The 24,246-nt window shown below is 49.3% G+C and overlaps 1 protein-coding gene across 5 annotated transcripts in view; it reads left to right on the forward strand.

Annotated features, from left to right (window-relative positions):
• The first annotated feature begins 3,733 nt into the window (after positions 1-3,733).
• The window catches only part of ATAD1 (ATPase family AAA domain containing 1), a 47,951-nt gene continuing 27,438 nt past the window's right edge, over positions 3,734-24,246 (forward strand). For 3 of the 5 annotated variants that reach the window (XM_076055285.1, XM_076055283.1, XM_076055286.1), the window contains exons 1-6: positions 3,734-3,864; positions 7,104-7,202; positions 10,329-10,449; positions 17,051-17,126; positions 20,659-20,783; positions 21,654-21,763. In XM_076055285.1, the coding sequence (XP_075911400.1) occupies positions 3,811-3,864; positions 7,104-7,202; positions 10,329-10,449; positions 17,051-17,126; positions 20,659-20,783; positions 21,654-21,763 (585 nt within the window). In that variant the 5' untranslated portion in view covers positions 3,734-3,810. The remainder of the gene's footprint in view (positions 3,865-7,103; positions 7,203-10,328; positions 10,450-17,050; positions 17,127-20,658; positions 20,784-21,653; positions 21,764-24,246) is intronic. The other 2 variants (XR_012930506.1, XM_076055282.1) reach the window with 1 other exon arrangement.

Consider the following 24,246-nt stretch of genomic DNA (forward strand, 5'->3'; position numbering starts at 1 on the left):
ACTCACCACCACTCACCACCACTCCACTCACCCACTCTCACTCACCCACTCACTCACTCACTCCACCACACTCACCCACTCACTCACTCACCCACTCACCCACTCACTCACCCACCCACCCCACTCCCCCACTCACCCACCCACTCACTCACTCACTCACCCACTCACTCACTCACCCACCCACTCACTCACCCACCCACCCACTCACCCACCTACCCACCCACTCCCTCACCCACCCACCCACTCACCCACCCACTCCCCCACTCACTCACCCACCCACTCACTCACTCACTCACCCACTCACTCACCCACTCACCCACCCACCCACCCACTCACTCACCCACTCACCCACCCACTCACTCACTCACTCACCCACTCACTCACTCACCCACTCACCCACCCACTCACTCACTCACTCACCCACTCACCCACTCACCCACCCACTCACTCACCCACTCACTCACCCACTCACTCAACTCACCCACTCACCCACTCACTCACCCACTCACTCACCCACTCACTCACCCACTCACTCTCCCACTCACTCACCCACTCACCCACCCACCCACTCACCCACCCACTCATCCACTCACTCACTCACTCACCCACCCACTCACTTACTCACCAACCCACTCACTCACTCACCCACTCATCCACTCACTCACTCACTCACCCACTCACTCACTCATCCACTCACTCACCCACCCACCCACTCACTCACTAAGCTATTCACTCACCCACTCACTCACTCACCCACCCACCCACTCCACCAATCACCACCCCCCCACTCACCACCACTCACCACCACCACCACCCACCCACTCAACCACTCACTCACCCACTCACTCACCCACTCACTCACTCACTCACCCACTCACCCACTCACTCACTCACCCACTCACCCACTCACTCACCCACCCACCCACTCCCCCACTCACCCACCCACTCACTCACCCACTCACTCACCCACTCACTCACTCACCCACTCACCCACCCACTCACCCACCCACCCACCCACTCACTCCCCCACTCCCCCACTCACCCACCCACCCACTCACCCACTCACTCCCCCACCCACTCACTCACCCACTCACTCACTCACTCACCCACTCACTCACTCACCCACCCACTCACTCACCCACCCACCCACTCACCCACCTACCCACCCACTCCCTCACCCACCCACCCACTCACCCACCCACTCCCCCACTCACTCACCCACCCACTCACTCACTCACTCACCCACTCACTCACCCACTCACCCACCCACTCACTCACTCACCCACTCACTCACTCACCCACTCACCCACCCACTCACTCACTCACTCACTCACCCACTCACTCACTCACTCACCCACTCACCCACCCACTCACTCACTCACTCACTCACCCACTCACCCACTCACTCACCCACTCACTCACCCACTCACTCACCCACTCACTCCCCCACTCACTCCCCCACTCACCCACCCACCCACTCACCCACCCACCCACCCACTCACCCACCCACCCACTCACTCACCCACTCACTCACCCTCTCACCCACCCACCTCTCTCCCTAGGGCAGCGATGATCCTGAAGGAGCTTCCCCAGGGTGAGCATCTCAGTCGCCCACTCACCCGGGGTGAACTCCTCGCTCTGGTGCTGAGACTCACCATTTTTGGCGCCATCAGCTACTACGCTTTGCGGTGGATGATAGACGCCTTAGATCCCACCAGAAGGCAGAAGCTTGAAGCCCAGAAACAGGTGGGTGGGTGAGTGGGTGGGTGAGTGGGTGAGTGGGTGAGTGGGTGGGTGGGTGGGTGAGTGGGTGGGTGGGTGGGTGGGTGAGTGGGTGGGTGAGTGAGTGGGTGAGTGAGTGGGTGGGTGAGTGAGTGGGTGGGTGAGTGAGTGAGTGGGTGGGTGGGTGAGTGGGTGGGTGGGTGGGTGGGTGAGTGGGTGGGTGGGTGAGTGAGTGGGTGAGTGAGTGGGTGGGTGAGTGAGTGGGTGAGTGAGTGAGTGAGTGGGTGAGTGAGTGAGTGAGTGGGTGAGTGAGTGAGACTCACCATTTTTGGCGCCATCAGCTACTACGCTTTGCGGTGGATGATAGACGCCTTAGATCCCACCAGAAGGCAGAAGCTTGAAGCCCAGAAACAGGTGGGTGGGTGGGTGGGTGAGTGGGTGGGTGGGTGGGTGGGTGGGTGGGTGAGTGGGTGGGTGGGTGAGTGAGTGGGTGAGTGAGTGGGTGGGTGAGTGGGTGGGTGGGTGGGTGAGTGAGTGGGTGGGTGAGTGAGTGGGTGGGTGGGTGAGTGGGTGGGTGGGTGGGTGGGTGGGTGGGTGAGTGGGTGGGTGGGTGGGTGGGTGGGTGAGTGGGTGAGTGAGTGGGTGGGTGAGTGAGTGGGTGGGTGGGTGAGTGGGTGGGTGGGTGGGTGAGTGAGTGAGTGGGTGAGTGAGTGAGTGGGTGAGTGAGTGGGTGGGTGAGTGAGTGGGTGAGTGAGTGGGGGAGTGAGTGAGTGAGTGAGTGGGTGGGTGAGTGGGTGAGTGAGTGAGTGGGTGGGTGGGTGAGTGGGTGGGTGGGTGGGTGGGTGAGTGGGTGGGTGGGTGAGTGGGTGGGTGGGTGAGTGAGTGGGTGGGTGAGTGGGTGGGTGGGTGGGTGAGTGAGTGAGTGGGTGAGTGAATGAGTGGGTGAGTGAGTGAGTGGGTGAGTGAGTGGGTGAGTGGGTGGGTGAGTGGGTGAGTGGGTGGGTGGGTGGGTGAGTGAGTGGGTGGGTGAGTGAGTGGGTGAGTGGGTGGGTGAGTGAGTGGGTGAGTGAGTGAGTGGGTGGGTGGGTGAGTGAGTGAGTGGGTGAGTGAATGAGTGGGTGAGTGAGTGAGTGGGTGAGTGAGTGGGTGGGTGGGTGAGTGAGTGAGTGGGTGAGTGGGTGGGTGAGTGAGTGGGTGAGTGAGTGAGTGGGTGAGTGAGTGAGACTCACCATTTTTGGCGCCATCAGCTACTACGCTTTGCGGTGGATGATAGACGCCTTAGATCCCACCAGAAGGCAGAAGCTTGAAGCCCAGAAACAGGTGGGTGGGTGGGTGGGTGAGTGGGTGGGTGAGTGGGTGAGTGGGTGGGTGGGTGGGTGAGTGAGTGGGTGAGTGAGTGAGTGGGTGAGTGAGTGGGTGGGTGAGTGGGTGGGTGGGTGGGTGAGTGAGTGGGTGGGTGAGTGAGTGGGTGGGTGGGTGAGTGGGTGGGTGGGTGGGTGAGTGAGTGAGTGGGTGAGTGAGTGAGTGGGTGAGTGAGTGGGTGGGTGAGTGAGTGGGTGAGTGAGTGGGGGAGTGAGTGAGTGAGTGAGTGGGTGGGTGAGTGGGTGAGTGAGTGAGTGGGTGGGTGGGTGAGTGGGTGGGTGGGTGGGTGGGTGAGTGGGTGGGTGGGTGAGTGGGTGGGTGGGTGAGTGAGTGGGTGGGTGAGTGGGTGGGTGGGTGGGTGAGTGAGTGAGTGGGTGAGTGAATGAGTGGGTGAGTGAGTGAGTGGGTGAGTGAGTGGGTGAGTGGGTGGGTGAGTGGGTGAGTGGGTGGGTGGGTGGGTGAGTGAGTGAGTGGGTGAGTGGGTGGGTGAGTGAGTGGGTGAGTGGGTGGGTGAGTGAGTGGGTGAGTGAGTGAGTGGGTGGGTGGGTGAGTGGGTGAGTGGGTGAGTGAATGAGTGGGTGAGTGAGTGAGTGGGTGAGTGAGTGGGTGGGTGGGTGAGTGAGTGAGTGGGTGAGTGGGTGGGTGAGTGAGTGGGTGAGTGAGTGAGTGGGTGAGTGAGTGAGACTCACCATTTTTGGCGCCATCAGCTACTACGCTTTGCGGTGGATGATAGACGCCTTAGATCCCACCAGAAGGCAGAAGCTTGAAGCCCAGAAACAGGTGGGTGGGTGAGTGGGTGGGTGGGTGAGTGGGTGGGTGAGTGGGTGGGTGAGTGGGTGGGTGAGTGGGTGAGTGGGTGGGTGGGTGAGTGAGTGAGTGGGTGAGTGGGTGAGTGAGTGGGTGGGTGAGTGAGTGTGTGAGTGGGTGGGTGAGTGGGTGAGTGGGTGGGTGAGTGGGTGGGTGGGTGAGTGAGTGAGTGGGTGGGTGGGTGGGTGAGTGAGTGAGTGAGTGGGTGGGTTAGTGAGTGGGTGAGTGAGTGGGTGGGTGAGTGAGTGGGTGAGTGAGTGAGTGGGTGAGTGAGTGGGTGGGTGAGTGGGTGAGTGAGTGGGTGAGTGAGTGAGTGGGTGAGTGAGTGGGTGGGTGGGTGGGTGAGTGAGTGGGTGGGTGGGTGAGTGGGTGGGTGGGTGAGTGGGTGGGTGGGTGGGTGAGTGGGTTAGTGAGTGGGTGAGTGAGTGGGTGGGTGAGTGAGTGGGTGAGTGGGTGAGTGAGTGGGTGAGTGAGTGAGTGGGTGAGTGAGTGGGTGAGTGAGTGGGTGGGTGGGTGGGTGAGTGAGTGGGTGGGTGGGTGGGTGAGTGGGTGGGTGGGTGAGTGGGTGGGTGGGTGGGTGAGTGGGTTAGTGAGTGGGTGAGTGAGTGGGTGGGTGAGTGAGTGGGTGAGTGAGTGAGTGGGTGAGTGAGTGAGTGGGTGAGTGAGTGGGTGACTGGGTGGGTGAGTGGGTGAGTGGGTGGGTGGGTGGGTGAGTGGGTGAGTGGGTGAGTGAGTGGGTGACTGGGTGGGTGAGTGAGTGGGTGAGTGAGTGAGTGGGTGAGTGAGTGGGTGAGTGAGTGGGTGGGTGGGTGGGTGAGTGAGTGGGTGGGTGGGTGGGTGAGTGGGTGGGTGGGTGGGTGAGTGAGTGAGTGGGTGAGTGGGTGAGTGGGTGGGTGAGTGAGTGGGTGAGTGAGTGAGTGGGTGAGTGGGTGGGTGGGTGGGTGAGTGGGTGGGTGAGTGGGTGGGGGGGTGGGTGAGTGAGTGAGTGAGTGGGTGGGTGAGTGGGTGAGTGAGTGGGTGAGTGAGTGGGTGGGTGAGTGAGTGGGTGGGTGAGTGGGTGGGTGGGTGGGTGGGTGAGTGGGTGAGTGAGTGAGTGGGTGAGTGAGTGAGTGGGTGAGTGAGTGAGTGGGTGGGTGAGTGAGTGAGTGGGTGAGTGGGTGAGTGAGTGGGTGAGTGAGTGAGTGGGTGGGTGGGTGAGTGAGTGGGTGAGTGAGTGGGTGGGTGGGTGGGTGAGTGAGTGAGTGGGTGGGTGGGTGGGTGGGTGAGTGGGTGGGTGGGTGAGTGGGTGGGTGGGTGAGTGGGTGGGTGGGTGGGTGGGTGAGTGAGTGGGTGGGTGAGTGAGTGGGTGGGTGAGTGAGTGGGTGAGTGAGTGAGTGAGTGGGTGAGTGGGTGAGTGGGTGGGTGGGTGGGTGAGTGAGTGAGTGGGTGAGTGGGTGAGTGGGTGGGTGGGTGAGTGGGTGGGTGGGTGAGTGGGTGGGTGGGTGAGTGAGTGAGTGGGTGAGTGGGTGGGTGGGTGGGTGAGTGTGTGAGTGAGTGAGTGGGTGGGTGAGTGGGTGAGTGGGTGGGTGAGTGGGTGGGTGGGTGGGTGAGTGAGTGAGTGGGTGGGTGGGTGGGTGGGTGGGTGAGTGAGTGAGTGAGTGGGTGGGTTAGTGAGTGGGTGAGTGAGTGGGTGGGTGAGTGAGTGGGTGAGTGAGTGAGTGGGTGAGTGAGTGGGTGAGTGAGTGGGTGAGTGAGTGGGTGAGTGAGTGAGTGGGTGAGTGAGTGGGTGGGTGGGTGGGTGAGTGAGTGGGTGGGTGGGTGGGTGAGTGGGTGGGTGGGTGAGTGGGTGGGTGGGTGGGTGAGTGGGTTAGTGAGTGGGTGAGTGAGTGGGTGGGTGAGTGAGTGGGTGAGTGAGTGAGTGGGTGAGTGAGTGAGTGGGTGAGTGAGTGGGTGACTGGGTGGGTGAGTGGGTGAGTGGGTGGGTGGGTGGGTGAGTGGGTGAGTGGGTGAGTGAGTGAGTGGGTGAGTGAGTGGGTGACTGGGTGGGTGAGTGAGTGGGTGAGTGAGTGGGTGAGTGAGTGGGTGGGTGGGTGGGTGAGTGAGTGGGTGGGTGGGTGGGTGAGTGGGTGGGTGGGTGGGTGAGTGAGTGAGTGGGTGAGTGGGTGGGTGAGTGAGTGGGTGAGTGAGTGAGTGAGTGGGTGGGTGAGTGGGTGGGTGGGTGGGTGAGTGGGTGGGTGAGTGGGTGGGGGGGTGGGTGGGTGAGTGAGTGAGTGAGTGGGTGGGTGAGTGGGTGAGTGAGTGGGTGAGTGAGTGGGTGGGTGAGTGAGTGGGTGGGTGAGTGGGTGGGTGGGTGGGTGAGTGGGTGAGTGGGTGAGTGAGTGAGTGGGTGAGTGAGTGAGTGGGTGAGTGAGTGAGTGGGTGGGTGAGTGAGTGAGTGGGTGAGTGGGTGAGTGAGTGGGTGAGTGAGTGAGTGAGTGGGTGGGTGAGTGAGTGGGTGAGTGAGTGGGTGGGTGAGTGGGTGGGTGGGTGGGTGAATGAGTGAGTGGGTGGGTGGGTGGGTGAGTGGGTGGGTGAGTGGGTGGGTGAGTGGGTGGGTGAGTGGGTGGGTGAGTGGGTGGGTGGGTGGGTGAGTGAGTGGGTGGGTGAGTGAGTGGGTGGGTGAGTGAGTGGGTGGGTGAGTGAGTGGGTGAGTGAGTGAGTGAGTGAGTGGGTGAGTGAGTGAGTGGGTGAGTGAGTGGGTGGGTGAGTGGGTGAGTGTGTGAGTGAGTGAGTGAGTGGGTGGGTGGGGGATTGGGTGAGTGGGTTGGTGGGTGGGTGAGTGGGTGGGTGGGTGAGTGGGTGAGTGGGTGGGTGGGTGGGTGAGTGGGTGGGTGGGTGGGTGGGTGAGTGGGTGGGTGGGTGGGTGAGTGGGTGGGTGGGTGGGTGAGTGAGTGAGTGCGTGGGTGAGTGGGTGAGTGAGTGAGTGGGTGGGTGGGTGAGTGAGTGGGTGCGTGGGTGGGTGAGTGAGTGGGTGGGTGGGTGGGTGGGTGGGTGAGTGAGTGGGTGGGTGGGTGAGTGGGTGGGTGGGGGATTGGGTGAGTGGGTTGGTGGGTGGGTGAGTGGGTGGGTGAGTGAGTGCGTGGGTGAGTGAGTGGGTGAGTGAGTGGGTGAGTGAGTGGGTGTGTAGCTGAGTGTGTAGCTGAGTGTGTAGCTGAGTGTGTAGCTGAGTGTGTAGCTGAGTGTGTATGTTGCAGGCTGAGACAATGCTGAAGAAGGTTGGTGTACACGGAGTGAAACTGAGTGAGTACGAGCTCAGCATTGCCGCCCACATCGTGGACCCACGTTCAATGCAGGTACAGCCATCATCATCATCATCACTATCATCATGATCATCAGTATCATCATCATCATCATCAGTAGTAGTGTCATCATCATCATCAATATCATCATCATCAGTAGTAGTATCATCATCAGTATCATCATCAGTATCATCATCATCAGTATCATCATCATCATCAGTATCATCATCATCATCAGTATCATCATCATCAGTATCATCATCATAATCAGTATCATCAGTATCATCATCAGTATCATCATCATCAGTATCATCATCATCAGTATCATCATCAGTATCATCATCATCATCAGTATCATCATCATCATCAGTATCATCATAATCATCAACATCATCAGTAGTAGTATCATCATCATCAGTATCATCATCATCATCAGTATCATCATCATCATCAGTATCATCATCATCAGTATCATCATCATCAGTATCATCATCATCAGTATCATCATCATCAGTATCATCATCAGTATCATCATCATCAGTATCATCATCATCATCATCAATATCATCATCATCAGTAGTATCATCATCATCAATATCATCATCATCATCATCATCAGTAGTATCATCATCATCAATATCATCATCATCAGTAGTATCATCATCATCATCAATATCATCATCATCATCAGTAGTAGTATCATCATCAGTAGTAGTATCATCATCATCAGTATCATCATCATCATCAGTATCATCATCATCAGTATCATCATCATCAGTATCATCATCATCATCAGTATCATCATCATAATCAGTATCATCAGTATCATCATCAGTATCATCATCATCATCAGTATCATCATCATCAGTATCATCATCATCAGTATCATCATCATCATCAGTATCATCATCATCATCAGTATCATCATCAGAATCATCAACATCATCAGTAGTAGTATCATCATCATCATCAGTATCATCATCATCAGTATCATCATCAGTATCATCATCATCAGTATCATCATCATCATCATCAGTATCATCATCATCAGTATCATCATCAGTATCATCATCATCATCAGTATCATCATCATCATCATCAGTATCATCATCATCAGTATCATCATCATCATCAGTATCATCATCATCATCATCAGTATCATCATCATCAGTATCATCATCATCAGTATCATCATCATCAGTATCATCATCAGTATCATCATCATCAGAATCATCATCATCATCAATATCATCATCATCAGTAGTATCATCATCATCAATATCATCATCATCATCAGTAGTATCATCATCATCATCAGTAGTAGTATCATCATCATCCGTAGTAGTATCATCATCATCATCATCCGTAGTAGTATCATCATCAGTAGTAGTATCATCATCATCATCAGTAGTATCATCATCACCACTAGTAGTATCATTATCAGTACTAGTATCATCATCAGTAGTAGTATCATCATCAGTAGAAGTATCATCATCATCAGTAGTAGTATCATCATCATCAGTATCATCATCATCAGTAGTAGTATCATCATCATCATCAGTAGTATCATCATCATCATCATCATCAGTCGTAGTATCATCATCAGTAGTAGTATCATCATCATCATCAGTAGTAGTATCATCATCATTATCACCAGTAGTAGTATCATCATCATCATCAGTATCATCATCATCAGTATCATCATCATCAGTATCATCATCATCATCAGTATCATCATCATAATCAGTATCATCAGTATCATCATCAGTATCATCATCATCATCAGTATCATCATCATCAGTATCATCATCATCAGTATCATCATCATCAGTATCATCATCATCATCAGTATCATCATCATCATCAGTATCATCATCAGAATCATCAACATCATCAGTAGTAGTATCATCATCATCATCAGTATCATCATCATCAGTATCATCATCATCAGTATCATCATCAGTATCATCATCATCAGTATCATCATCATCATCATCAGTATCATCATCATCAGTATCATCATCAGTATCATCATCATCATCAGTATCATCATCATCATCATCAGTATCATCATCATTAGTATCATCATCATCAGTATCATCATCATCATCATCAGTATCATCATCATCAGTATCATCATCATCAGTATCATCATCATCAGTATCATCATCATCAGTATCATCATCATCAGAATCATCATCATCATCAATATCATCATCATCAGTAGTATCATCATCATCAATATCATCATCATCATCAGTAGTATCATCATCATCATCATCAGTAGTAGTATCATCATCATCCGTAGTAGTATCATCATCATCATCATCCGTAGTAGTATCATCATCAGTAGTAGTATCATCATCACCACTAGTAGTATCATTATCAGTACTAGTATCATCATCAGTAGTCGTATCATCATCATCAGTAGTAGTATCATCATCAGTAGTAGTATCAAAATCATCAGTATCATCATCATCATCAGTAGTAGTATCATCATCATCATCAGTAGTATCATCATCATCATCATCAGTCGTAGTATCATCATCAGTAGTAGTATCATCATCATCATCAGTAGTAGTATCATCATCATCATCATCAGTAGTATCATCATCATCAGTCGTAGTATCATCATCAGTAGTAGTATCATCATCATCATCATCAGTAGTATCATCATCATCATCAGTAGTAATATCATCATCATCATCAGTAGTAGTATCATCATCATCAGTATCATCATCATCAGTAGTAGTATCATCATCAGTATCATCATCACCATCATCATCAGTAGTATCATCATCATCATCAGTAGTAGTATCATCATCATCATCAGTAGTAGTATCATCATCATCAGTAGTAGTATCATCATCATCATCAGTAGTAGTATCATCATCAGTAGTAGTATCATCATCATCAGTATCATCATCATCAGTAGTAGTATCATCATCAGTATCATCATCACCATCATCATCAGTAGTATCATCATCATCATCAGTAGTATCATCACCATCATCATCAGTAGTATCATCATCATCAGTAGTAGTATCATCATCATCATCAGTAGTATCATCATCATCAGTAGTAGTATCATCATCATCATCAGTATCATCATCATCATCAGTATCATCATCATCAGTATCATCATCATCATCATCTGATGATGATGCTGATTGCCTGCAGGTGTCCTGGGATGACATCGCTGGTCTGGATGAGGTAATCTTGGACCTCAAGGACAACGTCATTGCTCCGTTTCACAAGCGACATCTGTTCCGTTCCTCACGCCTGTTACAGCCTCCCAGCGGTAACTCGGATACGCAGCCAGCTACCCAGCTAGCTACTCACGCAGCCAGCTACCCAGCTAGCTACTCACGCAGCCAGCTACCCAGCTAGCTACTCAGCCAGCCAGCTACCCAGCTAGCTACTCAGCCAGCCAGCTACCCAGCTAGCTACTCACTCAGCCAGCTACCCAGCTAGCTACTCACTCAGCCAGCTACCCAGCTAGCTACTCACTCACGCAGCCAGCTACCCAGCTAGCTACTCACTCACTCAGCCAGCTACTCACTCACTCAGCCAGCTACCCAGCTAGCTACTCAGCCAGCCAGCTACCCGGCTAGCTACTCACTCACTCAGCCAGCTACCTAGTTAGCTACTCATTCACTCAGCCAGCTACCCAGCTAGCTACTCACTCACTCAGCCAGCTACTCACTCACTCAGCCAGCTACCCAGCTACTCACTCACTCAGCCAGCTACCCAGTTAGCTACTCACTCACTCAGCCAGCTACCCAGCTAGCTACTCACTCAGCCAGCTACCCAGCTACCCAGCTACTCACTCACTCAGCCAGCTACCCAGCTACTCACTCACTCAGCCAGCTACCCAGCTAGCTACTCACTCAGCCAGCTACCCAGCTAGCTACTCACTCACTCACTCAGCTACTCACTCAGCCAGCTACCCAGCTAGCTACTCACTCACTCAGCCAGCTACCCAGCTACTCACTCACTCAGCTACTCACTCAGCCAGCTACCCAGCTAGCTACTCACTCAGCCAGCTACCCAGCTAGCTACTCACTCAGCCAGCTACCCAGTTAGCTACTCACTCACTCAGCCAGCTACTCAGTTAGCTACTCACTCACTCAGCCAGCTACCCAGCTAGCTACTCACTCACTCAGCCAGCTACCCAGCCAGCTACTCACTCAGCCAGCTACCCAGCTAGCTACTCACTCACTCAGCCAGCTACTCACTCAGCCAGCTACCCAGCTAGCTACTCACTCACTCAGCCAGCTACCCAGTTAGCTACTCACTCACTCAGCCAGCTACCCCGCTAGCTACTCACTCAGCCAGCTACCCAGCTACTCACTCACTCAGCCAGCTACCCAGCTACTCACTCACTCAGCCAGCTACCCCGCTAGCTACTCACTCACGCAGCCAGCTACCCAGCTAGCTACTCACTCACTCAGCCAGCTACCCAGCTAGCTACTCACTCACTCAGCCAGCTACTCACTCACTCAGCCAGCTACCCAGCTAGCTACTCACTCAGCCAGCTACCCAGTTAGCTACTCACTCACTCAGCCAGCTACCCAGTTAGCTACTCACTCACTCAGCCAGCTACCCAGCTACTCACTCACTCAGCTACTCACTCAGCCAGCTACCCAGCTAGCTACTCACTCAGCCAGCTACCCAGCTACTCACTCACTCAGCCAGCTACCCAGCTAGCTACTCACTCACTCAGCCAGCTACCCAGCTACTCACTTACTCAGCCAGCTACCCAGCTAGCTACTCACTCACTCAGCCAGCTACCCAGCCAGCTACTCACTCATTCAGCCAGCTACCTAGCTACTCACTCACTCACTCAGCCAGCTACCCAGCTAGCTACTCACTCAGCCAGCTACCCAGCTACTCACTCACTCAGCCAGCTACCCAGCTAGCTACTCACTCACTCAGCCAGCTACCCAGCTACTCACTCACTCAGCCAGCTACCCAGTTAGCTACTCACTCACTCAGCCAGCTACCCAGTTAGCTACTCACTCAGCCAGCTACCCAGCTACTCACTCACTCACTCAGCCAGCCATCCAGCTAGCTACTCACTCACTCAGCCAGCTACCCGGCTAGCTACTCACTCACTCAGCCAGCTACCCAGCTACTCACTCACTCAGCCAGCTACCCAGCTAGCTACTCACTCACTCAGCCAGCTACCCAGTTAGCTACTCACTCACTCAGCCAGCTACCCAGCTAGCTACTCACTCAGCCAGCTACCCAGCTAGCTACTCACTCAGCCAGCTACCCAGTTAGCTACTCACTCACTCAGCCAGCTACCCAGCTAGCTACTCACTCAGCCAGCTACCCAGCTAGCTACTCACTCAGCCAGCTACCCAGCTAGCTACTCACACACTCAGCCAGCTACCCAGCTAGCTACTCACTCACTCAGCCAGCTACCCAGCTAGCTACTCACTCACTCAGCCAGCTACTCACTCACTCAGCCAGCTACCCAGTTAGCTACTCACTCAGCCAGCTACCCAGTTAGCTACTCACTCACTCAGCCAGCTACCCAGCTAGCTACTCACTCACTCAGCCAGCTACCCAGCTAGCTACTCACTCAGCCAGCTACCCAGCTAGCTACTCACTCACTCAGCCAGCTACCCAGCTAGCTACTCACTCAGCCAGCTACCCAGTTAGCTACTCACTCACTCAGCCAGCTACCCAGTTAGCTACTCACTCAGCCAGCTACCCAGTTAGCTACTAACTCACTCAGCCAGCTACCCAGCTAGCTACTCACTCAGCCAGCTACCCAGCTAGCTACTCACTCAGCCAGCTACCCAGTTAGCTACTCACTCACTCAGCCAGCTACCCAGTTAGCTACTCACTCACTCAGCCAGCTACCCAGCTAGCTACTCACTCAGCCAGCTACCCAGCTAGCTACTCACTCACTCAGCCAGCTACTCACTCACTCAGCCAGCTACCCAGCTACTCACTCACTCAGCCAGCTACCCAGCTACTCACTCAGCCAGCTACCCAGCTAGCTACTCACTCACTCAGCCAGCTACCCAGCTACTCACTCACTCAGCCAGCTACTCACTCACTCAGCCAGCTACCCAGCTAGCTACTCACTCAGCCAGATACCCAGCTAGCTACTTACTCAGCCAGCTACCCAGCTAGCTACTCACTCACTCAGCCACCTACCCAGCTACTCACTCACTCAGCCAGCTACCCAGCTAGCTACTCACTCACTCAGCCAGCTACCCAGTTAGCTACTCACTCACTCAGCCAGCTACCCAGCTAGCTACTCACTCACTCAGCCAGCTACCCAGCTAGCTACTCACTCACTCAGCCAGCTACCCAGTTAGCTACTCACTCACTCAGCTTCTCACTCAGCCAGCTACCCAGCTAGCGACTCACTCAGCCAGCTACCCAGTTAGCTACTCACTCACTCAGCCAGCTACCCAGCTAGCTACTCACTCAGCCAGCTACCCAGCTAGCTACTCACTCACTCAGCCAGCTACCCAGCTAGCTACTCACCCAGCCAGCTACCCAGCTAGCTACTCACTCACTCAGCCAGCTACCCAGCTAGCTACTCACTCAGCCAGCTACCCAGCTAGCTACTCACTCACTCAGCCAGCTACCCAGCTACTCACTCACTCAGCCAGCTACCCGGCTAGCTACTCACTCACTCACTCAGCTACTCACTCACTCAGCCAGCTACCCAGCCAGCTACTCACTCACTCAGCCAGCTACCCAGTTAGCTACTCACTCACTCATCCAGCTACCCAGCTACTCACTCACTCAGCCAGCTACCCAGCTAGCTACTCACTCACTCACTCAGCTACTCACTCACTCAGCCAGCTACTCACTCACTCAGCCAGCTACCCAGCTACTCACTCACTCACTCAGCCAGCCAGCCAGCCAGCTACTCACTCACTCAGCCAGCTACCCAGCTAGCTACTCACTCACTCAGCCAGCCAGCCAGCTACTCACTCACTCAGCCAGCTACCCAGCTAGCTACTCACTCACTCAGCCAGCCATCCAGCTACTCACTCACTCAGCCAGCTACCCAGCTACTGACTCACTCACTCAGCCAGCTACCCAGCTACTCACTCAGCCAGCCAGCTACCCCGCTAGCTACTCACTCACTCAGCCAGCTACCCAGTTAGCTACTCACTCAGCCAGCTACCCAGTTAGCTACTCACTCACTCAGCCAGCTACCCAGCTACTCACTCACTCAGCCAGCTACCCAGTTAGCTACTCACTCACTCAGCCAGCTACCCAGCTACTCACTCACTCAGCCAGCTACTCACTCACTCAGCCAGCTACCCAGCTAGCTATTCACTCACTCAGCCAGCTACCCAGCTAGCTACTCACTCACTCAGCCAGCTACTCACTCACTCAGCCAGCTACCCAGCTACTCACTCACTCAGCCAGCTACCCAGCTAGCTACTCACTCACTCAGCCAGCTACCCAGCTACTCACTCACTCAGCCAGCTACCCAGCTACTCACTCACTCAGCCAGCTACCCAGCTACTCACTCACTCAGCCAGCTACTCACTCACTCAGCCAGCTACTCACTCACTCAGCCAGCTACCCGGCTAGCTACTCACTCACTCAGCCAGCTACCCAGCTACTCACTCACTCAGCCAGCTACCCAGCTACTCACTCACTCAGCCAGCTACCCAGCTAGCTACTCACTCACTCAGCCAGCTACTCACTCAGCCAGCTACTCACTCACTCAGCCAGCTACCCAGCCAGCTACTCACTCACTCAGCTACTCACTCAGCCAGCTATCCAGCCAGCTACTCACTCACTCAGCCAGCTACCCAGCTAGCTACTCAATCACTCAGCCAGCTACCCAGCTACTCACTCACTCAGCCAGCTACTCCCTCACTCAGCTAGCTACTCACTCACTCAGCCAGCTACCCAGCTAGCTACTCACTCACTCAGCCAGCTGCCCAGCCAGCTACTCACTCACTCAGCCAGCTACCCAGCTACTCACTCACTCACTCAGCCAGCTACCCAGCTAGCTACTCACTCACTCAGCCAGCTACCCAGCTAGCTACTCACTCACTCAGTCAGCTACCCAGCCAGCTACTCACTCACTCAGCCAGCTACCCAGCCAGCTACTCACTCACTCAGCCAGCTACCCAGCTAGCTACTCACTCACTCAGCCAGCTACCCAGCCAGCTACTCACTCACTCAGCCAGCTACCCTGCTAGCTACTCACTCACTCAGCCAGCTACTCACTCATTCACTCAGCCAGCTACCCAGCTAGCTACTCACTCACTCAGCCAGCTACTCACTCACTCAGCCAGCTACCCAGCTACTCACTCACTCAGCCAGCTACCCAGTTAGCTACTCACTCACTCAGCCAGCTACCCAGCTACTCACTCAGCCAGCCACCCAGCTAGCTACTCACTCACTCAGCCAGCTACACAGCCAGCTACTCACTCACTCAGCCAGCTACCCAGCTACTCACTCACTCAGCCAGCTACTCACTCACTCAGCCAGCTACCCAGCTACTCACTCACTCAGCCAGCTACCCAGTTAGCTACTCACTCACTCAGCCAGCTACCCAGCTACTCACTCAGCCAGCTACTCACTCACTCAGCCAGCTACCCAGCTAGCTACTCACTCACTCAGCCAGCTACACAGCTAGCTTGTTGATGTTGTTGATGTTGTTGATGTTGATGTTGTTGATGTTGTTGTTGACGTTGTTGTTGATGTTGTTGTTGTTGATGTTGTTGATGTTGTTGTTGATGTTGTTGATGTTGTTGATGTTGTTGACGTTGTTGTTGTTGATGTTGTTGTTGACGTTGTTGTTGATGTTGTTGTTGTTGATGTTGTTGATGTTGTTGTTGATGTTGTTGATGTTGTTGATGTTGATGTTGTTGATGTTGTTGATGTTGTTGTTGACGTAGTAGTTGTTGTTGTTGTTGATGTTGTTGACGTTGTTGTTGTTGACGTAGTAGTTGTTGTTGTTGTTGATGTTGTTGACGTTGTTGTTGTTGACGTAGTAGTTGTTGTTGTAGTTGTTGACCTTGTAGTTGTTGTTGTTGTTGTTGATGTAGTTGTTGTAGTTGTTGTTGTTGTTGTAGTTGACCTTGTAGTTGTTGTTGTTGTTGTTTAAGTTGTTGTTTAAGTTGTTGTTGTTGATGTTGTTGTAGTTGACCTTGTTGTTGTTGTAGTTGTTGACCTTGTAGTTGTTGTTGACGTTGTTGATGTTGTTGTTGATGTTGTTGTAGTTGACCTTGTTGTTGTTTAAGTTGTTGTTTAAGTTGTTGTTGTAGTTGACCTTGTTGTTGTTTAAGTTGTTGTTGTTGTAGTTGTTGACGTAGTAGTTGTAGTTGTTGTAGTTGACCTTGTTGTTTAAGTTGTAGTTGACCTTGTTGTTGTTGTTGTTGATGTTGTTGTAGTTGTTGTTGATGTTGTTGTAGTTGTTGTTGTTTAAGTTGTTGACGTTGTTGTTGTTGTTTAAGTTGTTGTTTAAGTTGTTGTTTAAGTTGTTGACCTTGTAGTTGTTGTTTATGTTGTTGTTTAAGTTGTTGTTGTTGTTGTTTAAGTTGTTGACCTTGTAGTTGTTGTTGATGTTGTTGTTGTTGTTTAAGTTGTTGTTGTTGTTTAAGTTGTTGTTGTTGTAGTTGTTGACGTAGTAGTTGTAGTTGTTGTAGTTGACCTTGTTGTTGTTTAAGTTGTAGTTGACCTTGTTGTTGTTGTTGTTGATGTTGTTGTAGTTGTTGTTGATGTTGTTGTAGTTGTTGTTGTTTAAGTTGTTGACGTAGTTGTTGTTGTTCTTTAAGTTGTTGTTTAAGTTGTTGACCTTGTAGTTGTTGTTGATGTTGTTGTTGTTGTTTAAGTTGTTGTTGTTGTTTAAGTTGTTGACCTTGTAGTTGTTGTTGATGTTGTTGTTGTTGTTGTTGTAGGGGTTCTCCTGCACGGCCCTCCAGGCTGCGGCAAGACTCTCGTCGCCAGAGCCACCGCCAGCGAAGCCGGGTGCAGGTAACATAAATTATAATAAATTAGCATGAATTAGCATAAATTAGCATGATTTAGCATGAATTAGCATAAATTAGCATGAATTAGCATTGGCACGCAAGAACATTCATCCAGTACATAAACACCCAAGCTCTGTCATTCTGTCATTCCGTGACTAACGCGGCACGGATTGGTTTGATGTGCGTCACGTGACCGGGACCAAGCAGCCAATCAACGCTTGGCGGGGCCGTAGAGGGGGCGGGTGAAAGTTCGCATCGAACCAAAACCCCCAGCGAGGACGTTTATTTAAATTTTTATTTTATTTTGTATTTTATAAAAAAAAAATTATAATTGTATTATTGTATTTAAATTTTATTTTTATTTTATTATTCTTTATGCAATAATTATTTTATTTTTAAATTTTAATGTTATTTTTATTATTATGCGCAATTTGTAGGAATTTTTTATTTATTTTTATATTGTTTTTATAATATTTCATTTTTATTTTATTTCAATTGTATTTGTTATTTTTATTGTATTAGTTTCCACGCAATCACTATTTTATTATTTATTTTATTCTAATTTCGTTTTCCTTTTATTAATATTTTATTTTTTTGTTTTTTATTTTGTTTTATTTGTATTTAAGTATTATTATTTTATTATTTGCTTTATTTTTATTATTTCATTTCCGTTCTCCGTGACTTTACCGAGACAACCATGAAGAATTAAACCAAGAAATGTCGTTTTCACTTTTAATTATTCCAGATGTATAAATGATCTGAGCTTTTAATGAAGAAGTTATCTAATTAAAAACATAATACAATTAAAAAAAAAAATTATTTAAAGCTTTCGTGACTGCAGGAATTAATATTCTTGGTTCTCTGGGGTAAAGTCACCGTCAAGTAGAAGGGAAATAATGAAATAAAAAATAATATATTTGTTATTATTTGTTTTATTATTAAAAACTAAAACGTGTTTATAAAACACGTTTTATGTTTTTATTATTATTTATGTTCCATTTTTATTAAACGTAATTTTTTTTAAATTAAAAAATTAAACGCGATATGTTTATAAAACATAATGTTTTAATTTTTATTATTTATGTTTTATATTTTTATTATTTTATTGTTCCCCTATCTACGTGGTGGTGACTTTACCCCAAAGAACCAAGAATAATAATTTTATTGTTTTATATTTTTATTATTTTATTGTTTCCCTTCTACGTGGTGGTGACTTTACCCCCAAAGAACCAAGAATAATAATTTTATTGTTTTATATTTTTATTATTTTATTGTTTCCCTATCTACATGGTGGTGACTTTACCCAAAGAACCAAGAATAATAATTTTATTGTTTTAGATTTTTATTATTTTATTGTTTCCCTATCTACGTGGTGGTGGTGATTTTACCCAAAGAACCAAGAATATGAATGCCTGCAGTCACGAAGGATTTAAAAGGGAATTAATATTCATAAGCAGCCAACTTCCATAAATTAGTCAGGATCCATCAAAATTAATTCTAATTGATGCAAAAATTCGAATTGAAACCAGATTCTCATTGCTACAAATTTATTATAATTTATTATAATTTATTCAGGTTTGTGAATCTGCAGCCGGTCGGTGCTGACGGACGAGTCGTACACGGACAATTACCATAATTATTCTAATTAATTCAAATTCACGTTAATTGTTAGCAGGTTTTTGAAGTGGAACGCATTATCGCACTCAATTATAATTTATGCTAATGCAGGTTAATATATGCTAATGCAGGTTAATTTATGCTAATGCATGTTAATTTATGCTAATGCAACCCGCAGGTTCGTGAATCTGCAGCCGTCGGTACTGACGGACAAGTGGCACACAAACTATCCCGCTCAATTATAATTTATTATAATGTATGTTAATTTATGCTAATGTACCCGCAGGTTCGTGAATCTGCAGCCGTTGGTACTGACGGACAAGTGGCACACAAACTATCCCGCTCAATTATAATTTATTATAATCTATGTTAATTTATGCTAATGCCACCCGCAGGTTCGTGAATCTGCAGCCGTCGGTACTGACGGACGAGCGGCGCGCATCATCGCGCTCAATTATAATTTATGTTAATCTATGTTAATTTATGCTAATGCCACCCGCAGGTTCGTGAATCTGCAGCCGTCGGTACTGACGGACAAGCGGCACACAAACTATCCCGCTCAATTATAATTTATTATAATGTATGTTAATTTATGCTAATGTACCCGCAGGTTCGTGAATCTGCAGCCGTTGGTACTGACGGACAAGTGGCACACAAACTATCCCGCTCAATTATAATTTATTATAATCTATGTTAATTTATGCTAATGCCACCCGCAGGTTCGTGAATCTGCAGCCGTCGGTACTGACGGACGAGCGGCGCGCATCATCCCGCTCAATTATAATTTATTATAATGTATGTTAATTTATGCTAATGCCACCCGCAGGTTCGTGAATCTGCAGCCGTCGGTACTGACGGACAAGTGGCACACAAACTATCCCGCTCAATTATAATTTATTATAATGTATGTTAATTTATGCTAATGCCACCCGCAGGTTCGTGAATCTGCAGCCGTCGGTACTGACGGACGAGCGGCGCGCATCATCGCGCTCAATTTTAATTTATGTTAATCTATGTTAATTTATGCTAATGCCACCCGCAGGTTCGTGAATCTGCAGCCGTCGGTACTGACGGACAAGCGGCACACAAACTATCCCGCTCAATTATAATTTATTATAATCTATGTTAATTTATGCTAATGCCACCCGCAGGTTCGTGAATCTGCAGCCGTCGGTACTGACGGACGAGCGGCGCGCATCATCGCGCTCAATTATAATTTATGTTAATCTATGTTAATTTATGCTAATGCCACCCGCAGGTTCGTGAATCTGCAGCCGTCGGTACTGACGGACAAGCGGCACACAAACTATCCCGCTCAATTATAATTTATTATAATCTATGTTAATTTATGCTAATGCCACCCGCAGGTTCGTGAATCTGCAGCCGTCGGTACTGACGGACGAGCGGCGCGCATCATCGCGCTCAATTATAATTTATGTTAATCTATGTTAATTTATGCTAATGCCACCCGCAGGTTCGTGAATCTGCAGCCGTCGGTACTGACGGACAAGCGGCACACAAACTATCCCGCTCAATTATAATTTATTATAATCTATGTTAATTTATGCTAATGCCACCCGCAGGTTCGTGAATCTGCAGCCGTCGGTACTGACGGACAAGCGGCACACAAACTATCCCGCTCAATTATAATTTATTATAATCTATGTTAATTTATGCTAATGCCACCCGCAGGTTCGTGATTCTGCAGCCGTCGGTACTGACGGACAAGCGGCACACAAACTATCCCGCTCAATTATAATTTATTATAATTTATTATAATGTATGTTAATTTATGCTAATGCCACCCGCAGGTTCGTGAATCTGCAGCCGTCGGTACTGACGGACAAGCGGCGCACAAACTATCCCGCTCAATTATAATTTATGTTAATCTATGCTAATTTATGCTAATGTACCCGCAGGTTCGTGAATCTGCAGCCGTCGGTACTGACGGACAAGTGGTACGGAGAGAGCCAGAAGCTCACGGCAGCCGTCTTCTCCCTGGCGAGGAAAATCCGGCCAACGATCATTTTTATAGACGAGATTGGTGGGTGGAAGGGTGGGTGGGGTGGGTGGGTGGGTGAGTGGGTGGGTGAGTGGGGGGGTGAGTGGGGGGGTGGGTGGGTGGGTGGGGGGGTGGGTGGGTGAGTGGGTGGGTGGGTGGGTGGGTGGGTGAGTGGGGGGGTGAGTGGGTGGGTGGGTGGGTGGGTGAGTGGGTGGGTGGGGGGGTGAGTGGGTGGGTGGGGGGGTGGATGGGTGAGTGGGTGGGTGGGTGAGTGGGTGGGTGAGTGGGGGGGTGAGTGGGTGGGTGGGTGAGTGGGTGGGTGGGTGAGTGGGTGGGTGGGTGAGTGGGTGGGTGGGGGGGTGGGTGGGTGGGTGGAGGGGTGGGTGGGGGGGTGGGTGGGTGAGTGAGTGGGTGGGTGGTGGTGGTGGTGGTGGTGGTGAGTGGTGAGTGGGGGGGTGAGTGAGTGGGTGGGTGGGTGAGTGGGTGGGTGAGTGGGTGGGTGGGTGAGTGACTGACTGAGTAAATGACTGGCTGAGTGAGTGACTGACTGAGTGAGTGACTGAGTGACTAACTGACTGAGTGTCTAACTGACTGAGTGACTGACTGACTGAGTGTCTAACTGACTGAGTGACTGACTGACTGAGTGTCTGACTGACTGACTAACTGACTAACTAACTAACTGACTAACTGACTAACTAACTGACTAACTAACTGACTGAGTGACTGACTGACTGAGTGACTAACTAACTAACTGACTGACTGACTAACTGACTGAGTGTCTAACTACCTAACTGGCTAACTAACTGAGTGTTTGACTGACTGACTGACTAACTGACTGAGTGTCTAACTGAGTGACTAACTGAGTGACTGACTGACTGAGTGTCTAACTAACTGACTGAGTGATGTTCCCAGACTCGTTCCTCCGAAGCCGCTCATCTTCTGACCATGAAGCCACCGCTATGATGAAGGCTCAATTCATGTCTCTGTGGGACGGCCTGCAGACAGATCGTGACTCCAGCGAGGTGATGATGGTGGTGGTGGTGGTGATGGTGGTGGTGGTTCGTTGATGTTGTTGTTGATGTTGTTGATGTTGTTGTTGATGTTGTTGATGTTGTTGCAGGTGATGTTGTTGATGTTGTTTCGTTGATGTTGATGATGTTGTTTCGTTGTTGTTGATGATGTTGTTTCGTTGATGTTGATGATGTTGTTTCGTTGATGTTGATGATGTTGTTGTTGATGTTGTTGTTGTTGATGTTGTTGATGTTGTTGTTGATGTTGTTGATGTTGTTGATGTTGTTGTTGATGTTGTTGATGATGATGTTGATGATGTTGTTGATGATGATGTTGATGATGTTGATGTTGTTGATGTAGTTGATGATGTTGTTGTTGATGTTGTTGATGTAGTTGATGATGTAGTTGATGATGTTGTTGTTGTTGATGTTGTTGTTGATGTTGTTGATGTAGTTGATGATGTTGTTGTTGATGTAGTTGATGTTGTTGTTGATGTTGTTGTTGATGTTGTTGTTGATGTTGTTGTTGATGTTGTTGATGTTAGTAGTGATGATGATGTTGATGATGTTGTTGATGTTGATGATGTTGTTAGTAGTGATGTTGTTGATGTTGTTGTTGATGTTGTTATTTCAGGCTGATGGCCTCACCTTGGCCCTGATCCTGCCTCTCCTTCTGTTGTTGTTGATGATGTTGTTGATGATGTTAGTAGTGATGTTGTTGTTGATGATGTTGTTGTTGATGTTGTTGATGTTGTTGTTGATGATGTTGTTGATGATGTTGTTGTTGTTGATGTTCCTCTTTGCTTCTTTCGGTAAAGTCACCACCCACGTAGAATGAGAATAAAATAATAAATTGATGAAGTAAAATAAAATAATAAATTGATAAAATAAAATAACACAACAGTAAAATTCTCACGACGTTTCCGGCCACAACACAAGCGGCCTTCATCAGGTGAAGGGGCGAGACTGTCTGTCTTTCACTCCAGCGCTGTCCTACCAGACGGTCTCGCCCCCTTCACCTGATGAAGGCCGCTTGTGTTGTTGCTGAAACGTCGTGTTAGAATATTATTATTGTGTTATTTTACTTCATCAATGTATTATTTAATTCTCATTCTACGTGGTGGTGGTGGTGGTGGTGGTGACTTCACCGAAAAAGAACCAAAGAAGATGAATCCTCGCAGTCACGGAAGCTTTAAGTCGAAAAGTCAAATAGCGCGACGGTAAAATTTCCCACGACGTTTCGGGCCACGGCACAAGAGGCCTTAATCAGGTTCAAGCGACCCCAGGCGCCGTCTGGAGGACAGCGCTGGGATGAGACAGACGCACAAACAGAGAGAGACAGAGAGACACAGAGAGACACAGAGAGAGAGAGAGAGCCACGCTCAGAACCCGGATCCTTTAAACCCGTGTGCGAGAGCGTTAAGGTGCCTTGACAAAGGAATCGGCATGACCACAAATTTGGCATTTTGATTTAAAGCTTTCGTGACTGCAGTGATTCATATTCTTGGTTCTTTCGGTAGAGCCACCACGTTGAAGGGAAACAAGAAAATAATAAAAATATATATATATATTGCTAAGCCAGACGGCTACCATGAGAGATTCGTTCATGAGGCTATCCACGTGCACGAGCACAAGAGACATTTTCGACCGAGAAGATGGATTCTGGCTTAGCAATCATTGGAAGGATTTGATAAACCATTTCAGGGGTCTTAATCGATTGTTCATGCTTGCGGCTACCATGAGAGATTCGTTCATGAGGCTATCCACGTGCACGAGCACAAGAGACATTTTCAACCGAGAAGATGGATTCTGGCTTAGAAATCATTGGAATGATTTGATAAACCATTTCAGGGGTCTTAATCGATTGTTCATGCTTACGGCTACCATGAGAGATTCGTTCATGAGGCTATCCACGTGCACGAGCACAAGAGACATTTTCGACCGAGAAGATGGATTCTGGCTTAGCAATCATTGGAAGGATTTGATAAACCATTTCAGGGGTCTTAATTGATTGTTCATGCTTACGGCTACCATGAGAGATTCGTTCATGAGGCTATCCACGTGCACGAGCACAAGAGACAATTTCGACCGAGAAGATGGATTCTGGCTTAGCAATCATTGGAAGGATTTGATAAACCATTTCAGGGGTCTTAATCGATTGTTCATGCTTACGGCTACCATGAGAGATTCGTTCATGAGGCTATCCACGTGCACGAGCACAAGAGACATTTTCGACCGAGAAGATGGATTCTGGCTTAGCAATCATTGGAAGGATTTGATAAAGCATTTCAGGGGTCTTAATTGATTGTTCATGCTTACGGCTACCATGAGAGATTCGTTCATGAGGCTATCCACGTACACGAGCACAAGAGACAATTTCGACCGAGAAGATGGATTCTGGCTTAGCAATCATTGGAAGGATTTGATAAAGCATTTCAGGGGTCTTAATTGATTGTTCACGCTTACGGCTACCATGAGAGATTCGTTCATGAGGC

This window comes from Petromyzon marinus, chromosome 71, assembly GCF_048934315.1.
Source record: "Petromyzon marinus isolate PM22_M1 ecotype Great Lakes invasive population chromosome 71, UKy_Petmar_22M1.pri1.0, whole genome shotgun sequence".
Taxonomy (NCBI): domain Eukaryota; kingdom Metazoa; phylum Chordata; class Hyperoartia; order Petromyzontiformes; family Petromyzontidae; genus Petromyzon; species Petromyzon marinus.